At 42.9% G+C, this 18,520-nt stretch overlaps 1 protein-coding gene across 3 annotated transcripts in view; it reads left to right on the top strand.

Annotated features, from left to right (window-relative positions):
• Positions 1-18,520, top strand: part of LOC133445751 (diacylglycerol kinase beta) — a 123,317-nt gene that overhangs the window by 90,919 nt on the left and 13,878 nt on the right. For all 3 annotated transcript variants that reach the window (XM_061723164.1, XM_061723165.1, XM_061723163.1), the window contains 2 exons: positions 5,155-5,245; positions 6,317-6,518. In XM_061723164.1, the coding sequence (XP_061579148.1) occupies positions 5,155-5,245; positions 6,317-6,518 (293 nt within the window). The remainder of the gene's footprint in view (positions 1-5,154; positions 5,246-6,316; positions 6,519-18,520) is intronic.

Below are 18,520 nucleotides of genomic sequence, written 5' to 3'. Positions count from 1 at the left end.
TTACAAATCAACTGAAATATTGCAAGCCTTTTATTATTTTAATATTGCTGATCATGGTTTAAGAAAACTCAAATATCCTATCTAAAAATATTTGAATATTTTGGGAATCTTAATCTTAAACTGTAAACCATAATCAGCAATATTAAAATAATAAAAGGCTTGCAATATTTCAGTTGATTTTTAATGAATCCAGAATGTATGACATTTTTGTTTTTTTAATTGCATTACAGAAATAAAGAACTTTATCACAATATTCTAATTTTCTGAGACAGTCCTGTATAGCTTTTGTGTGAACAGTTGTAGGTCTCTTGTCTTTTTCCGATGCGTCACATCTGGCGCTATCAGGGGAACCCCTGTTTGAGCTACAGCCAATGAGAGAGCATTTTGTTCCTGACCAAAATGCAACCGAACTTTTCCAAAGGGATGAATATGTCAGAGGTGACCTGACGGACACAAACACTAAAGGAAGTTGTTTCAGGCAAAATGTATTTGTAAATCACGCAACACAAATGCAGCGATGACGATGTAAAGCTGGGTGGCTTGATGAATCTACTCTGATCTGGGTCTCTGATGTGAGTTGGGAGGCATTTCAGACACCCAGATAGATGCCCTGGGGACCAGAGAAACCTCTGACCTCTAACTAATGGTTAACTGGTTGTTGTGATTAATGTTACTGACTAATGTCCCCATTTCATAGCACGAGGAGAGGATGGGGTTAAAGGAGCTGTTGGGGTCATCGGGTCAGCGCTCACAGCGGGGATGCTTATCTGTTCCGAGGGGGAGGGGCACCACAGAGCGAGCCCCGGTGCAGGGGTGAGGTCCTTCAGCTGTGTTTTCACAACATAGTTCCACTTTCACAGCATTCGCAGCATCACTGCTGTGCAGTTCTGTGATCTCCACCAGGTTTTTGAAAGAAATATATTTTCCTCAGAAGCAACTGTAATCTGCAGAGCTGAGATTTTTAAGTACTTCCCCTTTATGGGAATCTGGTGTTGGGGCTTTAAACTCTGCTGTGGACCACAGTCCAAGGCCTCCAGACAGGGGACTATTAAAGGGGAGATTAAAGCATCCTTTCTCAACACTGTATCTTTTAGATTGTTTCAGGGCTGCATTATTTTTTTTTTTTTTGTGCCGAAACATGGGAATAATGGCGGAAAGGCTTAGCGAAACCTCCCTGTTGCACCCTATGTTCATAAGAGACGGAGGAAAAAGACATGAGTTAATTGCATTTTTTACAGGCCGTCTCAAGTGGAAGGGGCTTAACGAGGTTAGGCAGCTCGGCTGGTGGAGCATCACAACTGCTCCTAATTGTGATCTCAAATACACTCATAATCCCCTGATTTGACAGCAGCCAAGGTTTCTGGGGAGGCATTAAGGTGAAACAGACAGAAAACCAATTAGCAGCAGGAAAAAACATGTGAACAAGAGTGTTGAAAGAAGACATTTCACTTACATTTTGGATAAAATAAACCACACCAATGGTTTATAAGCTTGTGTTTCAGTTTGTGACGCTATTTCTCCACTGTGACTTTATTATGCAACACCTTTGAAAGTCTTTGATCGCTTCTTTGAATGGCGTCGCTTCTTGTTAACACTAGGTCGCACCTAACTTTGGTGCTGGTACGCCCACATTGTGCACAGCTGTTGTGTCAACAGCTTTATTGATAGTGACAGCAGTGCATTCACATGCCAATAAACCGTAGTCGCAGCTACAGCAATTTGTCGCCATATTCTTCAAAGAGAAAACAAACAAAATGGGAAAAAAAATCTTTTTTTTCCTGTTTAGCTTACAAACAGCATCTTTGATGAAAATCCTCGAGGTCACCTGCTTAGGTTGATCTGTCAGCAACTTGTATTTGGTCTGGAAAAGCCACACTGAAATCAAAACTTACTCAGAGCTTAAAAACACATTATAAAATCATAAAATCCTGACATATTTGTCACAAGTACTGGAGATCCCCTCTTAACTCCACCTCCACTCTTCGGCTGTGCATTCGCTTTGATCCCATGAAGGCGCATTGTTCCCTCCCTTTCTCCTTTTTGTGCTCCTCAATGTGCCAGAAGTCCGTACAAGTCTTCTGAATAAGTTCTAGTAAAAAATGAACGTGTCACCTGGTTGTTCCTCTCTGTGTGGAGGTGGTACATTGTCCCCGTGTCTGCATGGCTTTTCTCTGGTTACCCCAGCTTCCTCTCACAGTATGTGGCCCTGCAATGGACTGGTGACCTATCTAGGGTGTACTCCTGCTTTTTGTCCAAATCGGGTTGAGAGAGGTTCCTCTACGACCCTGATTAGGAGCAAGTTGCTATTGCTGATGGACAGATGGATGGGTGTCCACTGCTGTGGAAAGTTTGTAGGCTGTCTGGTGTAAACAGCCCCATAAACCAGATTATTTTAAATCAGAATACTTTGTACGTTGATCCTCATTGTGGGTCATGTTCAGAATATTGGTAGGTTATAGGTTTTACTAACGTCGGAGGCCCTTTCTCACAATACCTTTCCTGTTTATCTGAGTTTGGGACCATCACTATGAGTAAGTGGGGCAGTGGGGGCTGCATGGGGTTCAGTGTCCCGCCTAGGGACATGTGACGGGGCTGTGGATCATTCTGACAACCTTTTCAAGTCATTGGAGGGCCACTAACTCCAATACTACACGGCCAACCCTAGAGTGGCTTCCAGAGCCTCCAAAAGCAACTCCAGTCTGTAGTAGACTTTAACCTTGTTTAATTTAACAGAGCCCCTTTAGAGGCGCAATGTGTGATGTGAAACCAAAAATCAAATTCATACTCCACACTCCAGTCCCAATGGGGGCGATATAGCTGTGCAAAGTGAGTTGGTATTCCTTGGTGTGAGAAACGAAAACGTGCACAGCTCCTCCTTATCAATTATTACATTGCGTCTTTGTAATGCGACTCAAAACCCAAAATCTGAGAACCAAAACAGAGAATCTGTAGCCAAGAAATCTAAACCTCAACGCGAGAAGGCAATCAGATTTCTCAGTTAGACTCTTCTTTTCTTGCCATCGCTTCGGACAGGGTGCAGTCATGTTGCTCGAGGTGATGGGAACACGGCCACTGCTTGTCAATCAAAGTTAGCATTGGTTCCCAGCTCCTTCAGCTGAACCCAGTTGAAATATTGCTGAGGTGCCGTAGGACGTTTCCAGCAGGATATACCATTTAAAATGTTGAAACCAAAATGACAGTCGGGTTTAGCTGGCACTGAGTTAATTCAAACAGGTTGTTGCCTCGCTAACCGCGGTAGCATGATGAATGGATGAGGAAGTGATACCAACTCGCCATTGGCTGTGCCAACTCTCAATCAACCATATTAGAAAGAAATGTATTGCTTTATAAAAATTCTCTGGGTGTGGTTCAAAAAGATCCACCCCCCCCATGGTTGTCATGGTTGTGAAATCAAACAATATAGACCAGAACTGTTTTTGAACCAGGCTTTAAATATGTTTATTTCTGCTCTAAAGCTGGACATTTTAACATGGAGGTCAATAGAGATTGCCTCACTTTTGGGGGCCAGCCTCTAGCGGTCAGTCGAGGAACTGAAACGGATCTTAGTTCTGCAGGAGACTCAATCCGGAAACGAGATGGTTGGCAGTTGGGGGTGTCAAAGTTCTCTTCCCGAGACCTTCAACCTTGCTGTCTCTGTTCACCTATGCTGTGTGCCCGCTATGTTGCTTGCTACCGCCACACATGGCTGGAACTGGTATTACGAGACTAAACAGATTGAAGCTCGTTATTTAGCACGCTAACTCAGTAAATATTTCAGCAGCCAAATACATAGTCATCATTTTTGTAAGATAACTTCCTGGGTTATTTGGGGGATAGTTTAACCTACAATCTTACATATTGCTTCTTTTAAAAAAAAATTGGTTTCATGCAGCCAGAGGTGTCAAAAGTATTCACATTCATTACTCAGGTAGAAGTATAGATACTAAAGTTTCAAAATACTCCTGTAGAAGTTGAAGTATCAACTCAAGTTTTTTACTCAAGTAAAAGTATAAAAGTACTGGTTTCAAAACTACTTAAAGTATAAAAGTAAAAGTAATGTAAGGGGGGAAAAAGCCATTAAGGACAAAAGCCATTGAAAATGAATGCATCTTAGTATAATGCAAATATATTAAAAAACCATATATGTGTACTATTGAGCATTAACATGTGTTTCAGAGAGCAGGAGATATGATGACTAGTTGCCTATAAGTATTGTAATGGTGCAAAAAGTCAAACTTCAGAGGCATGTTATCATTTATCCAAGTTAAATCCAAGTTTAGTTGCAGGAATCTGAGGCAACGGATGTAAGAACAAAACTGGACAAGAACATCTGAAACAACCACAACCAAATTCACTCTATCCGGATGGAACAATTTAACTGGATAGTTTTTGTCCGAAATGAAATAGAGTAACCAGGCTGTTTTTAAAATGTAAGGAGTAAAAAGTACAGATAATTGCGTGAAAATGTAAGGAGTAAAAGTAAAAAGCCGTCTGAAAAATAATTACTCCAGTGAAGTATAGATAACCAAAATTTCTACTTAAGTAAGGTAACAAAGTATTTGTACTTCGTTACTTGACACCCCTGCATTCAGCACATCTTGTTCTGCCGATACTGTATACACTGTAAAGATGGTTCTGGTGAACAGTTTATTGTTCTGAATATGTAGACCCATCAAAAAGTACTGAACAAGGTTCACTTTAAAAGACGGGTGAAACCCTCACCTTTGAGGTGAGTCAGAAACCAGAAACCTCTCTTGGACTGTGGTGTTTACAGCCCCTGTCCGTTAGAGAGGGACATCCAAACACAACCAAGACGGCGTCCGTCGGGTCTCGTCTGACGTTATTTGTCTGCGAGTCAGAAGCAAACTGTGCTCTGAATGATGGGGATCACTATAACATTTACTGTCATCATTATTATTGGGAATGAGGGCCAGAAGCAGAAGTCTGATGGTTTGCTGGGTTGACCTGCTGTGGAATGTCGCTGCCACTGAACCCGCTTGTCCCTGCAGCCACGACCTCCCAGGTCACATGACTGCCGTCCTGCACTCAGTTTTACACCCTGTGTATAAAACTGTTCATGTAAGCTGAGTCGGAGCTGGTTATTTTTTTTTTCTTTTCTTTTCTTACATCTTCTGTTTCTTTTCTCTCTCGCAGAATGAAGAATAAACTCTGGTACTTTGAGTTTGGCACCACTGAGACCATATCCGCCACCTGCAAGAAACTGAACGAATGCATAGAAGTCGAGGTGAGTTGCTCTCGTCGTCCAGACCCAGGTGAGAGGAGACAGAAGAGAGGTGATCTGTGCTTTCACCTCCATTTATCACAGACGCAAGTTATTTAGCACACCAGATTAATGCTCTCAGGCTCTCAGGAGCCTAAAACACAAGCTGCCAAACAGTGAGAGCTAAGAAACTTTACTCTGACAGTAAACCTGTTTTAGAAAAGCATCACCTTCCATTGATGTTTCCCTTTTGGATTGAGGCTGTGATTCAAGACGATCCACGTTTATTGATAAGAGTCAGGTTTGAGGAGAAGGAGCCAAACACAGGAAGCCACAGAGTCTAAACTTGTTGTCGTAAAAAGGACATCAGTGCAGAAAATCAGTAGCGTAAAAGTAAAGCACCTTGAATTGTTCTTTACTAAAGGACTTGAGGTAACATGGATATTTTTGGTCCACTCCAGATTATTTAGTTGATTAATCTGTGGACATTTGCTGTGGAACTGGAATTTGCATTTGTTGTAATCTCATTCTGTGATGACATCATTTCACAGGCGTTTATGGCTTTCAAATCTCTCTCATAACATCACTAACAACTGAGAGTGCTTCTTGTACCCACTTAAATGTGTCTTCTTCACACGCAGACACACACAAGATGCTTTTTAATACTTTGCTGGGCACCACTTGTGCAGCCGCTTCGATTCAGCTGAACACGCTGAGTCACGGCCGCGTGCTGAGTCATGGCCGCGTGTTGTTGACAGCGTTCAGAGTGTTTGAATTATTTGTTGATCCCAGATTTGGAGCATTAAATAAATCAGTCAGGCCCCTGAGTGGCGAATGAAATGTATTTATATCTGTTAATTTCACACAGTGCATGTAGATGTTAAGAGTTTTTTGGCTGTTTATTTTGGCCGCTGCCCAAGAAATGCATCACGACCAAATTAATCTTGTCGTTGAAGCAAATCTGTGTTTAACGCTGGAGCTTGTTCTCTAAATAAATTAAATATAAATCCTGCAAAACTGATCCCAATAAAAGAGCTTCATGTTTACAGCCTGAGACCCAGAGTTCAGAACAAAACTGCTGGTCTTTCTCCTCAGTGTGACGGGATCATCCTGGACCTCAGCAACACCTCCTTGGAGGGCATCGCTGTGCTCAACATTCCCAGCATGCACGGCGGCTCCAACCTGTGGGGAGAGACGAAGAAGAGGAGGAACTATAACCGCATGAGCAAGAAGGTTGCAGACAAGATGCCAGCCAGCACCGTCACAGATGTTAAAGAGCTCAAGTTCTGCATGCAAGGTGAGAAGGTGACGATGTATCGTCCCCGGATGGTACAGAACCTCTAACACAAACATGACCCAAATCCACTGATTCCTTTGCCATGAATGCTTTTCCGCAGGATAAGTCGGACACTTTAGCTCAACCAGACGTGGTGTCAACCGGACAGGCTGAATTGGCATTTCCTGTGGACTTTTAGGCCACATCTGGCCCGTGCTGCAGTTGCTGTGACCCATGTTAATGCCAGCTACTGACATCTGGGCCACATAAAACACATTTACCACATCAGCTCAAGACGTAACACTCGCTCTCGTAGCTGCCTGTCACCAACACTGTAACTGAGCTGTACGTGCCAAAAGTAACGCAGATGTAATGGTTGTCTGTTCTGAAGCATTTCTAAAGAGGATTCAGGATTTAACACAAGATGTTTGACAACAACACAAGTGAAGATTGGCTCCTCTGGGATGATAAGAAACGACAAAAAAAAAACTTTTTAACTATGGAAATACACATTTTCCACCGGAAAAAATTCTAATCTTTAGCTTTAGTTCCTAAATAAATGCCTTTACTCACCAGCCTGTTCTCAGGCCTCTGGTCTCCAATCACATGAGCCCCGTACAGGGGGCTCCAGTAACCAAGGGCTTATCTTTTTCTGTTTCTTTTGTTCTTTTTTGGATTCATGCTGCTTTTCAGTCACCTCAGATAAGGAAAAGGTAACTGTAATAGTCTTCTAAGGTGTCAAAATGGTCCAGAATCGTCTTTAAAATCAGTCAAAATACGATTTTTCCTGAACTAAACTGCTTTCTTTTTTCATTAAAGTATTGTGTTCGCCTGCGTTCTGGTTGAAACTGAGAGAACATTTTTTTTAATGTGTCATTGGACAGCTGAATGCTGGCCAGTCTGTGTTGGTTCAGTTCCCACAATCCTTCATCCTACATCTCTGCTGACTGAACAGAATCTTGTTTCCATGGCGATCTCAGCGCGAGGAAGACCAAGGGGTTTATAAATACTGCTCGCATCTGGACTTTAAGCAAAAATCTGGGAACATTAATTCGTTCATCTGCACCGACCTCAGTCATATTCTGGACCGTGGGGGGGGCGGGGCCTTTCCCAGCTGTCATTGGGACCACAGATCGGCAGCCCGCCACAGAGACAGGAACATTTTATAATTGTTCACTCAGAGGCTTAATGATTTTTATCATTATACCAGGAGTGTGTCCTGCTCTTGTTTAGAAACCATTTGGATCAAATAGTGGAAGAAATAATGGAAAAGCTCCCCATCAATCACCAAAACGGTGCAATGTTACACGAAGGACAGCTCACTGGAAGTTAATCTCTTTCACATTTTTATTTCATTCTATTTTATTGGATGTATAGCAATTATTTACATTCAACTTTTGTCATTTTGATTTTACTTTTACTATGTTTTATCTGAGTCAAAGACTCTCCATCAATAATCCATCTAACCCCAGGTTAGCGATGAAAACCCACCCTGCTGCATTTGTTAGTACCTCACTTTTGACTATATTTTCTGATATTTGTTCCATGTGGGTCGTCAAACTCAACAAAACTGCACCCAGACAGCCTTTTGAAGACTCGTCCACATGGGCCGCCGCGTCTCTTTTGCCTTCTCTTCGTCTCATAGTTCAGTCTCAATGCTCCGCCTCTGCAGGATCAGTCACGCCTCGCTTGTAGGTATTTGTACCTAGGTATATGTCGGCATTTGGAACACAAAACACACAAACGGGGTTTGTTTTGGTGTGGATGTCAGAGTTTCTGCTGCCATCGACTTAGAAAATCTCCTGCTGGGTTTATAGTTCTGACCCGAATCCATGGGAGAAGCCTCTTACGGAGGACGACCCAAGCCACCGTCACCTTTCTAGATCTCATTAAACGCACTTACCAGAAAAAGACTATCAACTCTGACTGAACTGCACTGCGTAACACTGATCTAGAAATTATGAAGTGAGATAGATTTAAAACAAGTTTGAAAAAAAATTACCAGGATAAAGCTTGTTTCCCTCTATTTAAAAAAAGAACAATGAAAACCTATTTTTTAATGATATTTTATTCCCACTGAGCACGAAAGTGCCTCCTGCGTTAGACTCTTTGCTTGCAGAGTCGTCCCTCAAGAATTGACCCTCATTAAGGATGACTTTCCTGCTAATGGTGTTTGAAAACGCCGGTCAGAGACCGGCGCTCCAGTTTCACAGAGAAACTGTGCGTTTGCCTGCGCTTCGGATGCACTTCCCATCCCTATGTGTCCGCGTGCCTGCATGTTTATCATACCACTAACAGTTTATGGCAGCTGCCTTCTCTGGCACAATAAACTAAAGCTTTTAAATCCATTTGCTGCAGATAATGCAATCAGCCAGCATCGTATATCGAGAGTGAAAGAAGCTGCGGGCGCTTCTGACCTCAGTGATGAAACTCCTGGTCTTTGTTCTGCCTGAACGACACAGGAAGACAAACACAGACAGTCTAAGTTAAGAAATAAAGAAATCCAGAGACGCTTGCATTTAATTTCACTTATATTTCCTTGTAAAAAAACAAAAACAAGTATGAACCTAAGATTGTTTATGGTTATTTTCGGTTGGTAATATCCATTCCTTCAATTGTTGTTTTTGTGCCGCTCTTTCTGCAAACACTTCCTAAGGTATTCGGCAGCACAGGCTTCAAAACCCTCCACACTTTGTCTGTTGGGAACAGGCCAGGACTTGAGGGAGGCCACCAGAACCCGCACCGTCTGCTTCCTCGGCCACGTCCGACGCTGCATGCTGGTGAAAAGACGTAGATGTTGCTCCAAAGTCTCATCGTATGAGCCCAAGAGCACAGACACAGAACCCGGTCTCTGGACCTGTCACTGTTAAGTCTGGATGCTCCTTTTTGTTTCGGGTCCAAAGCAGCCGGCGCCCACTTCTTCCAAGAACGCATCTGACGTGTGCGTCTTATCTTATCCCAGATGCTGACCCGACATTGCTTCCAGAACAAGGTTTAAAAAAAAAAAAAACAGTAGTCTAAAGTCGCATCTTTGAACGCAACTCTATTATGTAGTTCTTAACATCATAAACCACAAAGTTTTAACAGCCACTGATGAAATCAGTTCTCAACACAGTCCCAACACGTCACCTATATCCAGAAAGAGAAAAATTCCTCATCCCTTCCAGTCTTTCCTTGATAATTTGTGTAGAATTCGTCATTTCCGTCTTAAATTCACAATTAAAAATGGACAGAGTGACTCGAATCAGAAACCTCAAAAAACAAAAAAGAGCCTTATTTTAGATACTTTCTATTTTAGGCTCAGACCAAAAATACAAAATAGAAAAATGGGCCACAGGACCAAAAACAAATAACCAGTCAAATTGTTTCATTTTTTAATTTTTGATTCTCAATTGCAAATGAAAGGAACAAAAGGAACTTGGAGTCTTCATGAATATAGTTTTCAAACTATTTTCTTTCATTTATCGACAGAGTGGAGCTCCTCCACCTGTCTTTGTTCCTCGAAAACCTTTTGACCTGTAATGAGTTCTGGATTTGGGCTAGTCCGAGCTAGTCTTGGTGTTTTTCCTGATTTCTTTGCTCTCAATGTATGCGTTTCCTCGTACTTCCAGTTCCAGTTCCAGTCCTCTGGACATCCTGTGGGGCTTTTCCAGCTTCTGCCTCCTAGTCTCCTCCTCCATCAGTATCATTTTGAACAGAGCCAAATCACCATTACAAACATCAATTGCCATTTTCGAAATCTCCTTTACGATGGGTAAAAACAATAGACCCCCAAGAACTGATCAATTATTTGTTCTTTTTATTCATTGGCCTGTTGTAGACAATATTGCTCCAACCCTCGCATGCAAGTGTTGATTCTACTTATGACTGAAAATGTCCCTAATAGAAAAACACACTTTCAAAAAGGCTTTAACCACAAAAGTGATGGTTATCACAATAAACATGAGCCACTGATTGGAGGCATTTTTAATGATGACGAGCTCTCATGGCTGATATGTTTATGAATTTCCACCAGATTATGTGAGATGATCTGTGTGGTCACCAGCTCGCGTGATGCGGTGGGTCTCGCCAAACGAGCCCCCCCCCCTTCTCGTTTCCCGCTGGCGGCCTTATCTTGGGTCTGATCAGTGAGGATACAGCCTCCGCTGGCTTTTAAGTCATCCGCAGTTAATCTTTTTTACTGCGTTTTAAACAAGCCAGACACAGTTATGTCAAAGAGAATCAATGTGACAGAAAGTGACTGAATTAATAGTTGAAAAGAAACGTCCGACTTCCATCACGGGACTGTAAAATATATAAAAAGTAATTCTGGTATCACTGGAGTTGCATCATGTCTGCTCAGAGCCCTGCAAAGCCTACACATATACAGGACTGTCTCAGAAAATTAGAATATTGTGATAAAGTCCTTTATTTTCTGTAATGCAAAATTGTCATACATTCTGGATTCATTACAAATCAACTGAAATATTGCAAGCATTTTATTATTTTAATATTGCTGATCATGGCTTACAGCTTAAGAAAACTCAAATATCCTATCTCAAAAAAATAGAATATTCTTGGAATCTTAATCTTAAACTGTAAGCCATAATCAGCAATATTAAAATAATAAAAGGTTTGCAATATTTCAGTTGATTTGTAATGAATCCAGAATGTATGATATTTTTGTTTTTTTAATTGCATTACAGAAAATAAAGAACTTTATCACAATATTCAAATTTTCTGAGACAGTCCTGTACATGACTAGGAGCATGTCATGTGCGTGCAACAGGTTGTTGGAAAGCACCGTGACTTATTACGCCCTCTGAGTAATCACATTAGTGCTTTCAGTCCTCAGGTACGGATTTTTCGATTGCATTTTTCACCTAACCGGTGCTGCTGGTGCTCCTGCTACGGCGGCTCTGGTACACTCCGTCACCTCTCCGTGACTCATTCATTTTCTCTCCCTTTTCATCCGACATTGCGTCCGTCCTCCCCCGCTCACCTTACCTTGGCTTGCTCTACCCTCCTTGCCCCCCCCCCCCGGGCCCATAAATCTCCGCCCACCTTCCTCAGCAAGCAGGCGTGCTGTCGCACACCATGAAGGAGGCTATTTTAAGCCAATCGTATCCAGAGGCTGTGTATTGTTTTCTTCTCACACAACAGTCTATAATTACTTTAAATCACCCCCGCCGGTCTGTGTGGCTAGAAATAGTTCTGTGTGAAGCTGCTCAGTGGATTGTGGGAAAAAAGGCTACATTGGCTCAAAGTTAATGAATGACAACTCCTGAATGAGGCCAATCGCTTGCTTTCGCTCTCTTAAAGCCCCTCAACAACAAAAAAAGTATTTCTCCGTCGTGGAAATGTTTTTTCTGCTGAACAGAAGTAAAATAGTGAACCTCCACCATCTGGGTTCTCACAAAGCCGGCAAAGATTCAGCAGCGTGCTGCGCGTTGGGTGTATTTCGGTCCTGGATGGAGGCAGCGTAGTGTTCTTTGTCAAGCGGCCAAGTGCTCTCCCCTGTATCTTTCCCTATGCTGGGGTCTGGCAAGGTGAGGTGCTCTTCTTCTTGACCATCTGGCCCGACTCTGAGACAATAAACAGACGGGTGGATGAGCGAGGTAGGAGGGCGAGTAGGTGGAGGAAGGATACACAAATATATCTGCTCATAATTATAGCCCAGCACCTCAAACTGATGCTCAATGAAAGCTGAAGTTACTTCAGACTGTAATTCATCTGTCACTTTCTAATTAAAGGCGTATTATTAATAGTTCATCACTCAGCTGCAAGCTGAAAGGATGAGTCTAAAAATTATGTTGTTTTTTTGTTTTTTTTTGGCTGGCTGGTTTTATAGTTTTATAGATGATGAAAAATATGCAGCATAAGTTTTGGATCATTTTCTCAGTTGTCATGTTTGGTAAACTTTCACTGAAGCAGGTAACATCCTGCAAGCTTGTCTTCACGTCATAATCATTTTATGTTAAAATGATTTTTTTAGGAAGACATCAGAAACGCCAGTTCTTTGAATCAGCAAGATGATAATGTAGATATTTGACTGATTGATTGGACCACAAGAACTTGATTATAAGAAGGAGAGAGTTTCATTAGACCCGAAATGAAGGATTACATGGTTGAATTTACAGATTTTACTATTTAGGGTGCTGCATCCTTGTCACGTGAGGAGGGATACTTTCACAATTTCTGACACAGATTATAGGAGGGACTGGCGACCTGTCCGGGGTGGACCCCTGCCTTGCCCCCGTAGTGAGCTGGGATAAGCTCCAGCAGACCCCTGTGACCCTGCGTTTAAACTGGAGCCCCATTACGTTTTGCCGAGCCTCATCAGTCTCATGCACATCAGAAAACCTGCACGGCGTGTTACAGTTTCAGTTCTGCTTGAATGTACAATGACTGTATCAAGCGCGTCTTTCCTGGAAAAAAAAATATTTGTTCCTTTTCCGTCCATCCATCCATGCGTCACCTGCGTACTGCGTACTGCGTACGTGTCTATTCCTGTTTTGAGATCTGCTGAAGTCTGTCCCAGGTCTCTACAGGTGAAAGGCAGGTCACTAGTCCAACAACCACACACACACTCCTACAGGCAAGTGACCTGACATCAGAGGCGTCAAGTAACGAAGTACAAATACTTCGTTACCTTACTTAAGTAGAAATTTTGGTTATCCATACTTCACTGGAGTAATTATTTTTCAGACGACTTTTTACTTTTACTCCTTGTATTTTCACGCAATTATCTGTACTTTTTACTCCTTACATTTTTAGCGCTATATAAATAAAATGTATTATTATTATTATTTAAAAATAGCCTTGTTACTGTATTTCATTTCGGCCTTAAAAAAAAAACTATCCAGTTAAATTGCTCCATCCGGATAGAGTGAATTTGGTTGTGGTTGTTTCAGATGTTCTTGTCCAGTTTTGTTCTTACATCCGTTCCCTCAGATTCCTGCAACTAAACTTGGATGTTCATTCCAATAAAGGTTAGGATAAATGATAACATGCCTCTGAAGTTTGACTTTTTGCACCATTACAATACTTATAGACAACTAGTCATCATATCTCCTGCTCTCTGAAACACATGTTAATGCTCAATAGTACACATATATGGTTCTTTAATATATTTGCATTATACTAAGATGCATTCATTTTCAATGGCTTTTGTCCTTAATGGCTTTTTTCCCCCTTACATTACTTTTACTTTTATACTTTAAGTAGTTTTGAAACCAGTACTTTTATACTTTTACTTGAGTAAAAAACTTGAGTTGATACTTCAACTTCTACAGGAGTATTTTTAAACTCTAGTATCTATACTTCTACCTGAGTAATGAATGTGAATACTTTTGACACCTCTGCCGGACATACACGGGCTGGGCTGTACTACTGCTGGGCTGCGGGAGGAAGTCGGAGGTTGTGGAGAAAACTCATGCAGGCACAGGCTCAACATCCAGACTCCACAGAAAGACCCCTGCTAGGATTTAAAGCAGGGACCTTCTTGCTGTGACCCATTTAACCTTTTTAATACAATAAAGCATTCTGGCTTCTTTTATTTGTTTTTTTCAGTATTTAAAGTAACCTGGCCCCCGGGGGTTGGCCTGGCCAGCCATCCTACTTATTTTCTTTCTTCAATACAAAGATTTAGTCTGGTTCCTCTGAAGTTGGCTTTGATTTCTAGGGGGGTGGAGCCAACTGATGCAGGAGAAACTGCCTCTGGATAACACAACCAATCTTGGGAACAAATCTTAGAAGCATGTGATGTGTTTTACCGTAAAAACTTGATCCATGTTGATCCAAGGTGCTGGGAGCACTGAAGCTGTCTTAGTTGTTTTGGCTAGTTGCTCTTGGACCTCCTGTCTTAGTCGTCACGTAAAACCTGCCTCCACCTCAGTACAATTAAGTTATGTAGCTGAGGAAATGGCGATGGGTCAGTTACCCATCTCACAAGAGAGAATATTTGAGAATTGAATGGGTATGGTTGGTCTATCTGGGTTTTTTGGTTGCTGGTCTAGCATGGGGAAATTTACAGCTGAGCCAAAGGGCAAATTAGTCAATTTACATGTTCCAACATTCACTTGTGATCATTAGCTGTGGGTGGTGACCAAAGAGAATAGTGGGTGTGAACGTGATGAGGAGGTGAGAATCCAATGTTAGCTGAAGTTATCTTACTTCCAGCGGTGGCTGGGCTCAACTTTAGGGATAAGGTGGAGGAGCTGAGTGGACGGGGATGGGCTCAGAGTGGAGCTGCTGTTCCTCCACATCAATGAAACCAGTTAAGGTGGTCTGGACATCTGGAGTTGCAAACACCTTGGTTCACTCTTGCAGTAGCAGAGGGGCTGGAGATCTTTCTCCCCATGACCCCGTCCCAGATAAGCAGCAGAGGATGGATGCATGGGTGGATGCATGGGTGGATGCATGGGTGGATGCATGGGTGTTCAGCTGCTCAGTCTAAGAGCCAAAATTCCTTCTTTTTTTCTGGAAGTACCGGTCCACAACTTGACTCATTGTTGTGTTCTTCTTGCAGCTCCTGAGGAACGCTTGTTCACTGCATCGCTGGGGGAGGCTTCTCCCTTAAAGTGGTGCCATGTTCTAATAGTTTATAAGTTTGGCAGTTTTTGGGTCTTGTTGTTTGAGTTTGATAAGAATTTTCCCAGTATAAAACATAATGTTGTTTAAGGAGACTGAAGGGATTCTCAGTGACTTCAGCTTCCTGCACAGCAAAGGAAATAATGCAGCACAGCAGTAACGATTCTCGCTGCTCGCTGCTTGGCAGTGCCATCCCATCCCAGAATGCACTGTGGCAGCGTTATGTAAGAGGCTGTTCTGATCTATTCTTAGCTCTACCTCACTGAGAAAGTAACAGCGGTGGCTGCTTCAGAGTCCAAAGCGCAGAGATCTGATGAGTTGGGAACCAGAGCAGTTCTGCCATCAGGCTCTCACACAGGGACACGGCCGGGACGTCATGTCCATGTATGGCGTTTGAAGGAAGTAGAGGTGTCTATGTGGGTGTGCGAGGGCGGGGGATTTATGTTTCATAGTACAACAGGAAAGGAATGTATAAATAGTGGGGTTTTAAAATCCTAAAATAGGTCATGTCACACTCACCGTTTTTGCCTCGTCTCTTTTTCAAACCTTCAGACTTTCACAGATTTAAAACATGTCTGACGGCGTCAGTCCTCACATCCCATCTGCTGCTTGTGTCCACTATGTATCTAAATCCCCTCCCCCAATCCCCTAGTTCCCAACTGTCCACTTTTTCTTAATGGATGTCCAATCCTATTACGATTATTTCTCAGAAAGCTGTGCAGAGACAGAATGATGCGAGTTGCAGCAGCTTGCAGTCGCACCATGACGATGGACGATGAACACTTAGTCGCGACTTCGAGACAGTCCGGCTTTGGCCTGGGTACTTTTTCTGGGGTGTCAAAAGTTTTCAGGAGGTTTACACAAGGATTTAGTCATATTCAAGAAGTTTGGTGGCCTGATCGTACGGGTTGTACTGACTATGGTGGTAATAAATAATGGCCGGACGCCTTTTCGACCTTGATGCTGAGCTCATCGAGACTCATTAAGCAGCTCAGCAACTATTTTTAGAGCATTTTAGCATCGTTCAGGTGGGTGTTTTGGTTTAATTTGTTTTAATTTCCCACCATTCCCTTGGGAGCTCCCCAGCACAAACTCTCTCATTATGTTCCCGTTGCTCGGGTTTGCGTGTTCACACAGGCAGCACCTTTACCTGCTTCCCCTGCTGACGCTGCCAAGCTCCTGTTTCATCCTGCAGAGCATCTATGACAGTCCAGCCCAGCCATCGCTACACGCAGTCAGTCAGCCCTCCCAGACTGCTCTGGAGGAAAATCATTTGAGAGTTTTGAAAACAACAATCTCCATCCTCCCCCCTACAAGATGAAAACATTGCCTATAAGTATATCTGGGTTTAGCGGCGTAGGGGACTGAGCAGTGTTGGGTAGTTGATTTTCCACCAAGCTTGGCTACCTGTTGGTGTTAGTTTGGGTGTGGTTAGTCAACCTGGACGAGGACCAGGCTGCTGCAAGAAGTAGGAGCTGATGAGCTTAAAGCTGTCCAGCTGGCTGTCATCCAGGTAACCTTGGCCAGCAGCCTTCAACCAGGAGTCTATATGGCTGCATCAGGCTGCTTTGCTAAGCTTACAGTAACTCCATTTTCTGATTTGCTTCAAAGAGGAAAGCTGGATGCTTTCGACTTGATCCAGGCCTGTAGAGAGTTGGTGTTCACGTGCATGGAGGTTTTCCTGCTGCAGAGTCAGGTGTAAAGCTGTTGCAACATTACGAACTAGTTAAAACTGAGGAATCGGTGCACGACCTCAGTCACAAACTGATATGAATTATGAGGCCCACTTAAACTCAAAAGCACCCACTTCTTTAACTCAAAGGGAATTTTTTTTCCAGGACCCAAAAGATTATTTCAGCCCTGAGTCTTCAGTATTTAAACTGAGGTTTAAAGTTTAGAATAAATCAAGCACATCAAGTCCACTGGACCACTTTTGACCACTTTTGTCACGACTCTACCCAGCTCTTCCGAAGGGCTGTAACACATTCACAGGTCCTGCCAACTAGAAAATCAAAGTAAAACCCTGAGAAACCAGACGCCACCACCCAACGCCAAAGTAATCAGTTATTTGTTTAAATGTAAAACAACTTCAAAACTACAATTAAGCTGGAATTCTTACACATTTATATCTCAGCATGCAGAGAATGAACGACATTTGAAACCGTATTTCAGTACTAATGCATGTTATGGAAGAGTGAACTTAAGATATTGTCAGTGAGTGATTTGAAATGTTTTCTCCATACTCTGGATTGTCATCTGAAATATTTAAAGAGCAGCAGTGACTCAGCGGCAGAAAACCTTCTCCCAGAGAGGTTGCATGAAGCCCCGTAACACAAACCTGCATGAAAACACCGCCTCAGCTCCATGCAGCATCATTTACACAGCTTCCACTCATTACCGCGAGGCATGCCACAGTCCACAGGGATTTCACTAAACAGCTTTATGAGTTGACAGAAGATAAAGCCAGGGTTTCATATGTGTCATGCAACCTGTCAAGATGCACATTCTCCTCGTGTTTATACCGTTTCCGTTTCGGTACATGCGTTCTTTCTCACGTGAAGAAGTGACATGACTCAGCCTCGTCCTGAGTGTGTGGCGCACATCCTCTCAGGAGCAAAGCAAAGACACACGAACTGCTTCCTGTTTGTGCTTTGAAACAAAGCCAGCAGGCCGAGCGCGCTCTGATGAGGTCGGGAAAGAGTTACCACTGTTTACTCTGTAACAGACGCACACGGAGGCCGTGGATCCAGTCACAACCGGCGGCGCTGCCGGTCACAGCTTGTCTGGGCTGCATGCAGGGCATGATGGATGTGACCTCTCAGGGAACTCGCACCCATGGCTATTAGCTGAGCTGTTTGAGGTTTAACACAAAGACAGAAATGACTGGGATGCGTTTAGGTGTCTGTTCAGTCGCCAGGATGAAGTTAATCAGCTCTCAGAGTAACGCTTAAATGTGCATGATCAGCCATGGAAAATTGGTTTACATGCACTGAGACGTCACTCAATTCAGAGTCTGTTTTTGTGTCTGGCACCGCACCACATCCCCCAGTCATCAGATCCAACAGACTGATATGAATAATCAGACATTGAAGGAGAAGAAATGCAAATAAAGACAAGTTAAAGAAACAAATGTGAATAAATAAGAGTTAAAATCCTCCGGTTTGGTTTCTGTAATGCTAGGTCTGCTTGCCGCCGCGGTTGATTACTGTGGACGAGATGCCGCCGACACGTTTCGCTGTCTCACCTCGCAAATTATCACGCTGGCTGTGATGAAGAAGCAGCAATCAGAGTCCCCGCTAATCATTAATTTCAGAAAGAATTCGTAAAGGTTGTTGGGGGTCACTCGGACTGTGAGGTAATTCATAAGCTTAAAAAGCACTGAAAGTGAAATGTCAGATGACATCATCTGTGACCTTTGAGAGGGTTTCGCATGTTGACAGGCAGACATCACA

Source organism: Cololabis saira, chromosome 6 (assembly GCF_033807715.1).
Source record: "Cololabis saira isolate AMF1-May2022 chromosome 6, fColSai1.1, whole genome shotgun sequence".
Taxonomy (NCBI): domain Eukaryota; kingdom Metazoa; phylum Chordata; class Actinopteri; order Beloniformes; family Belonidae; genus Cololabis; species Cololabis saira.
The sequence above is the reverse complement of the archived record's forward strand: the minus strand, read 5'-3'. Positions and strand labels throughout refer to the sequence as shown.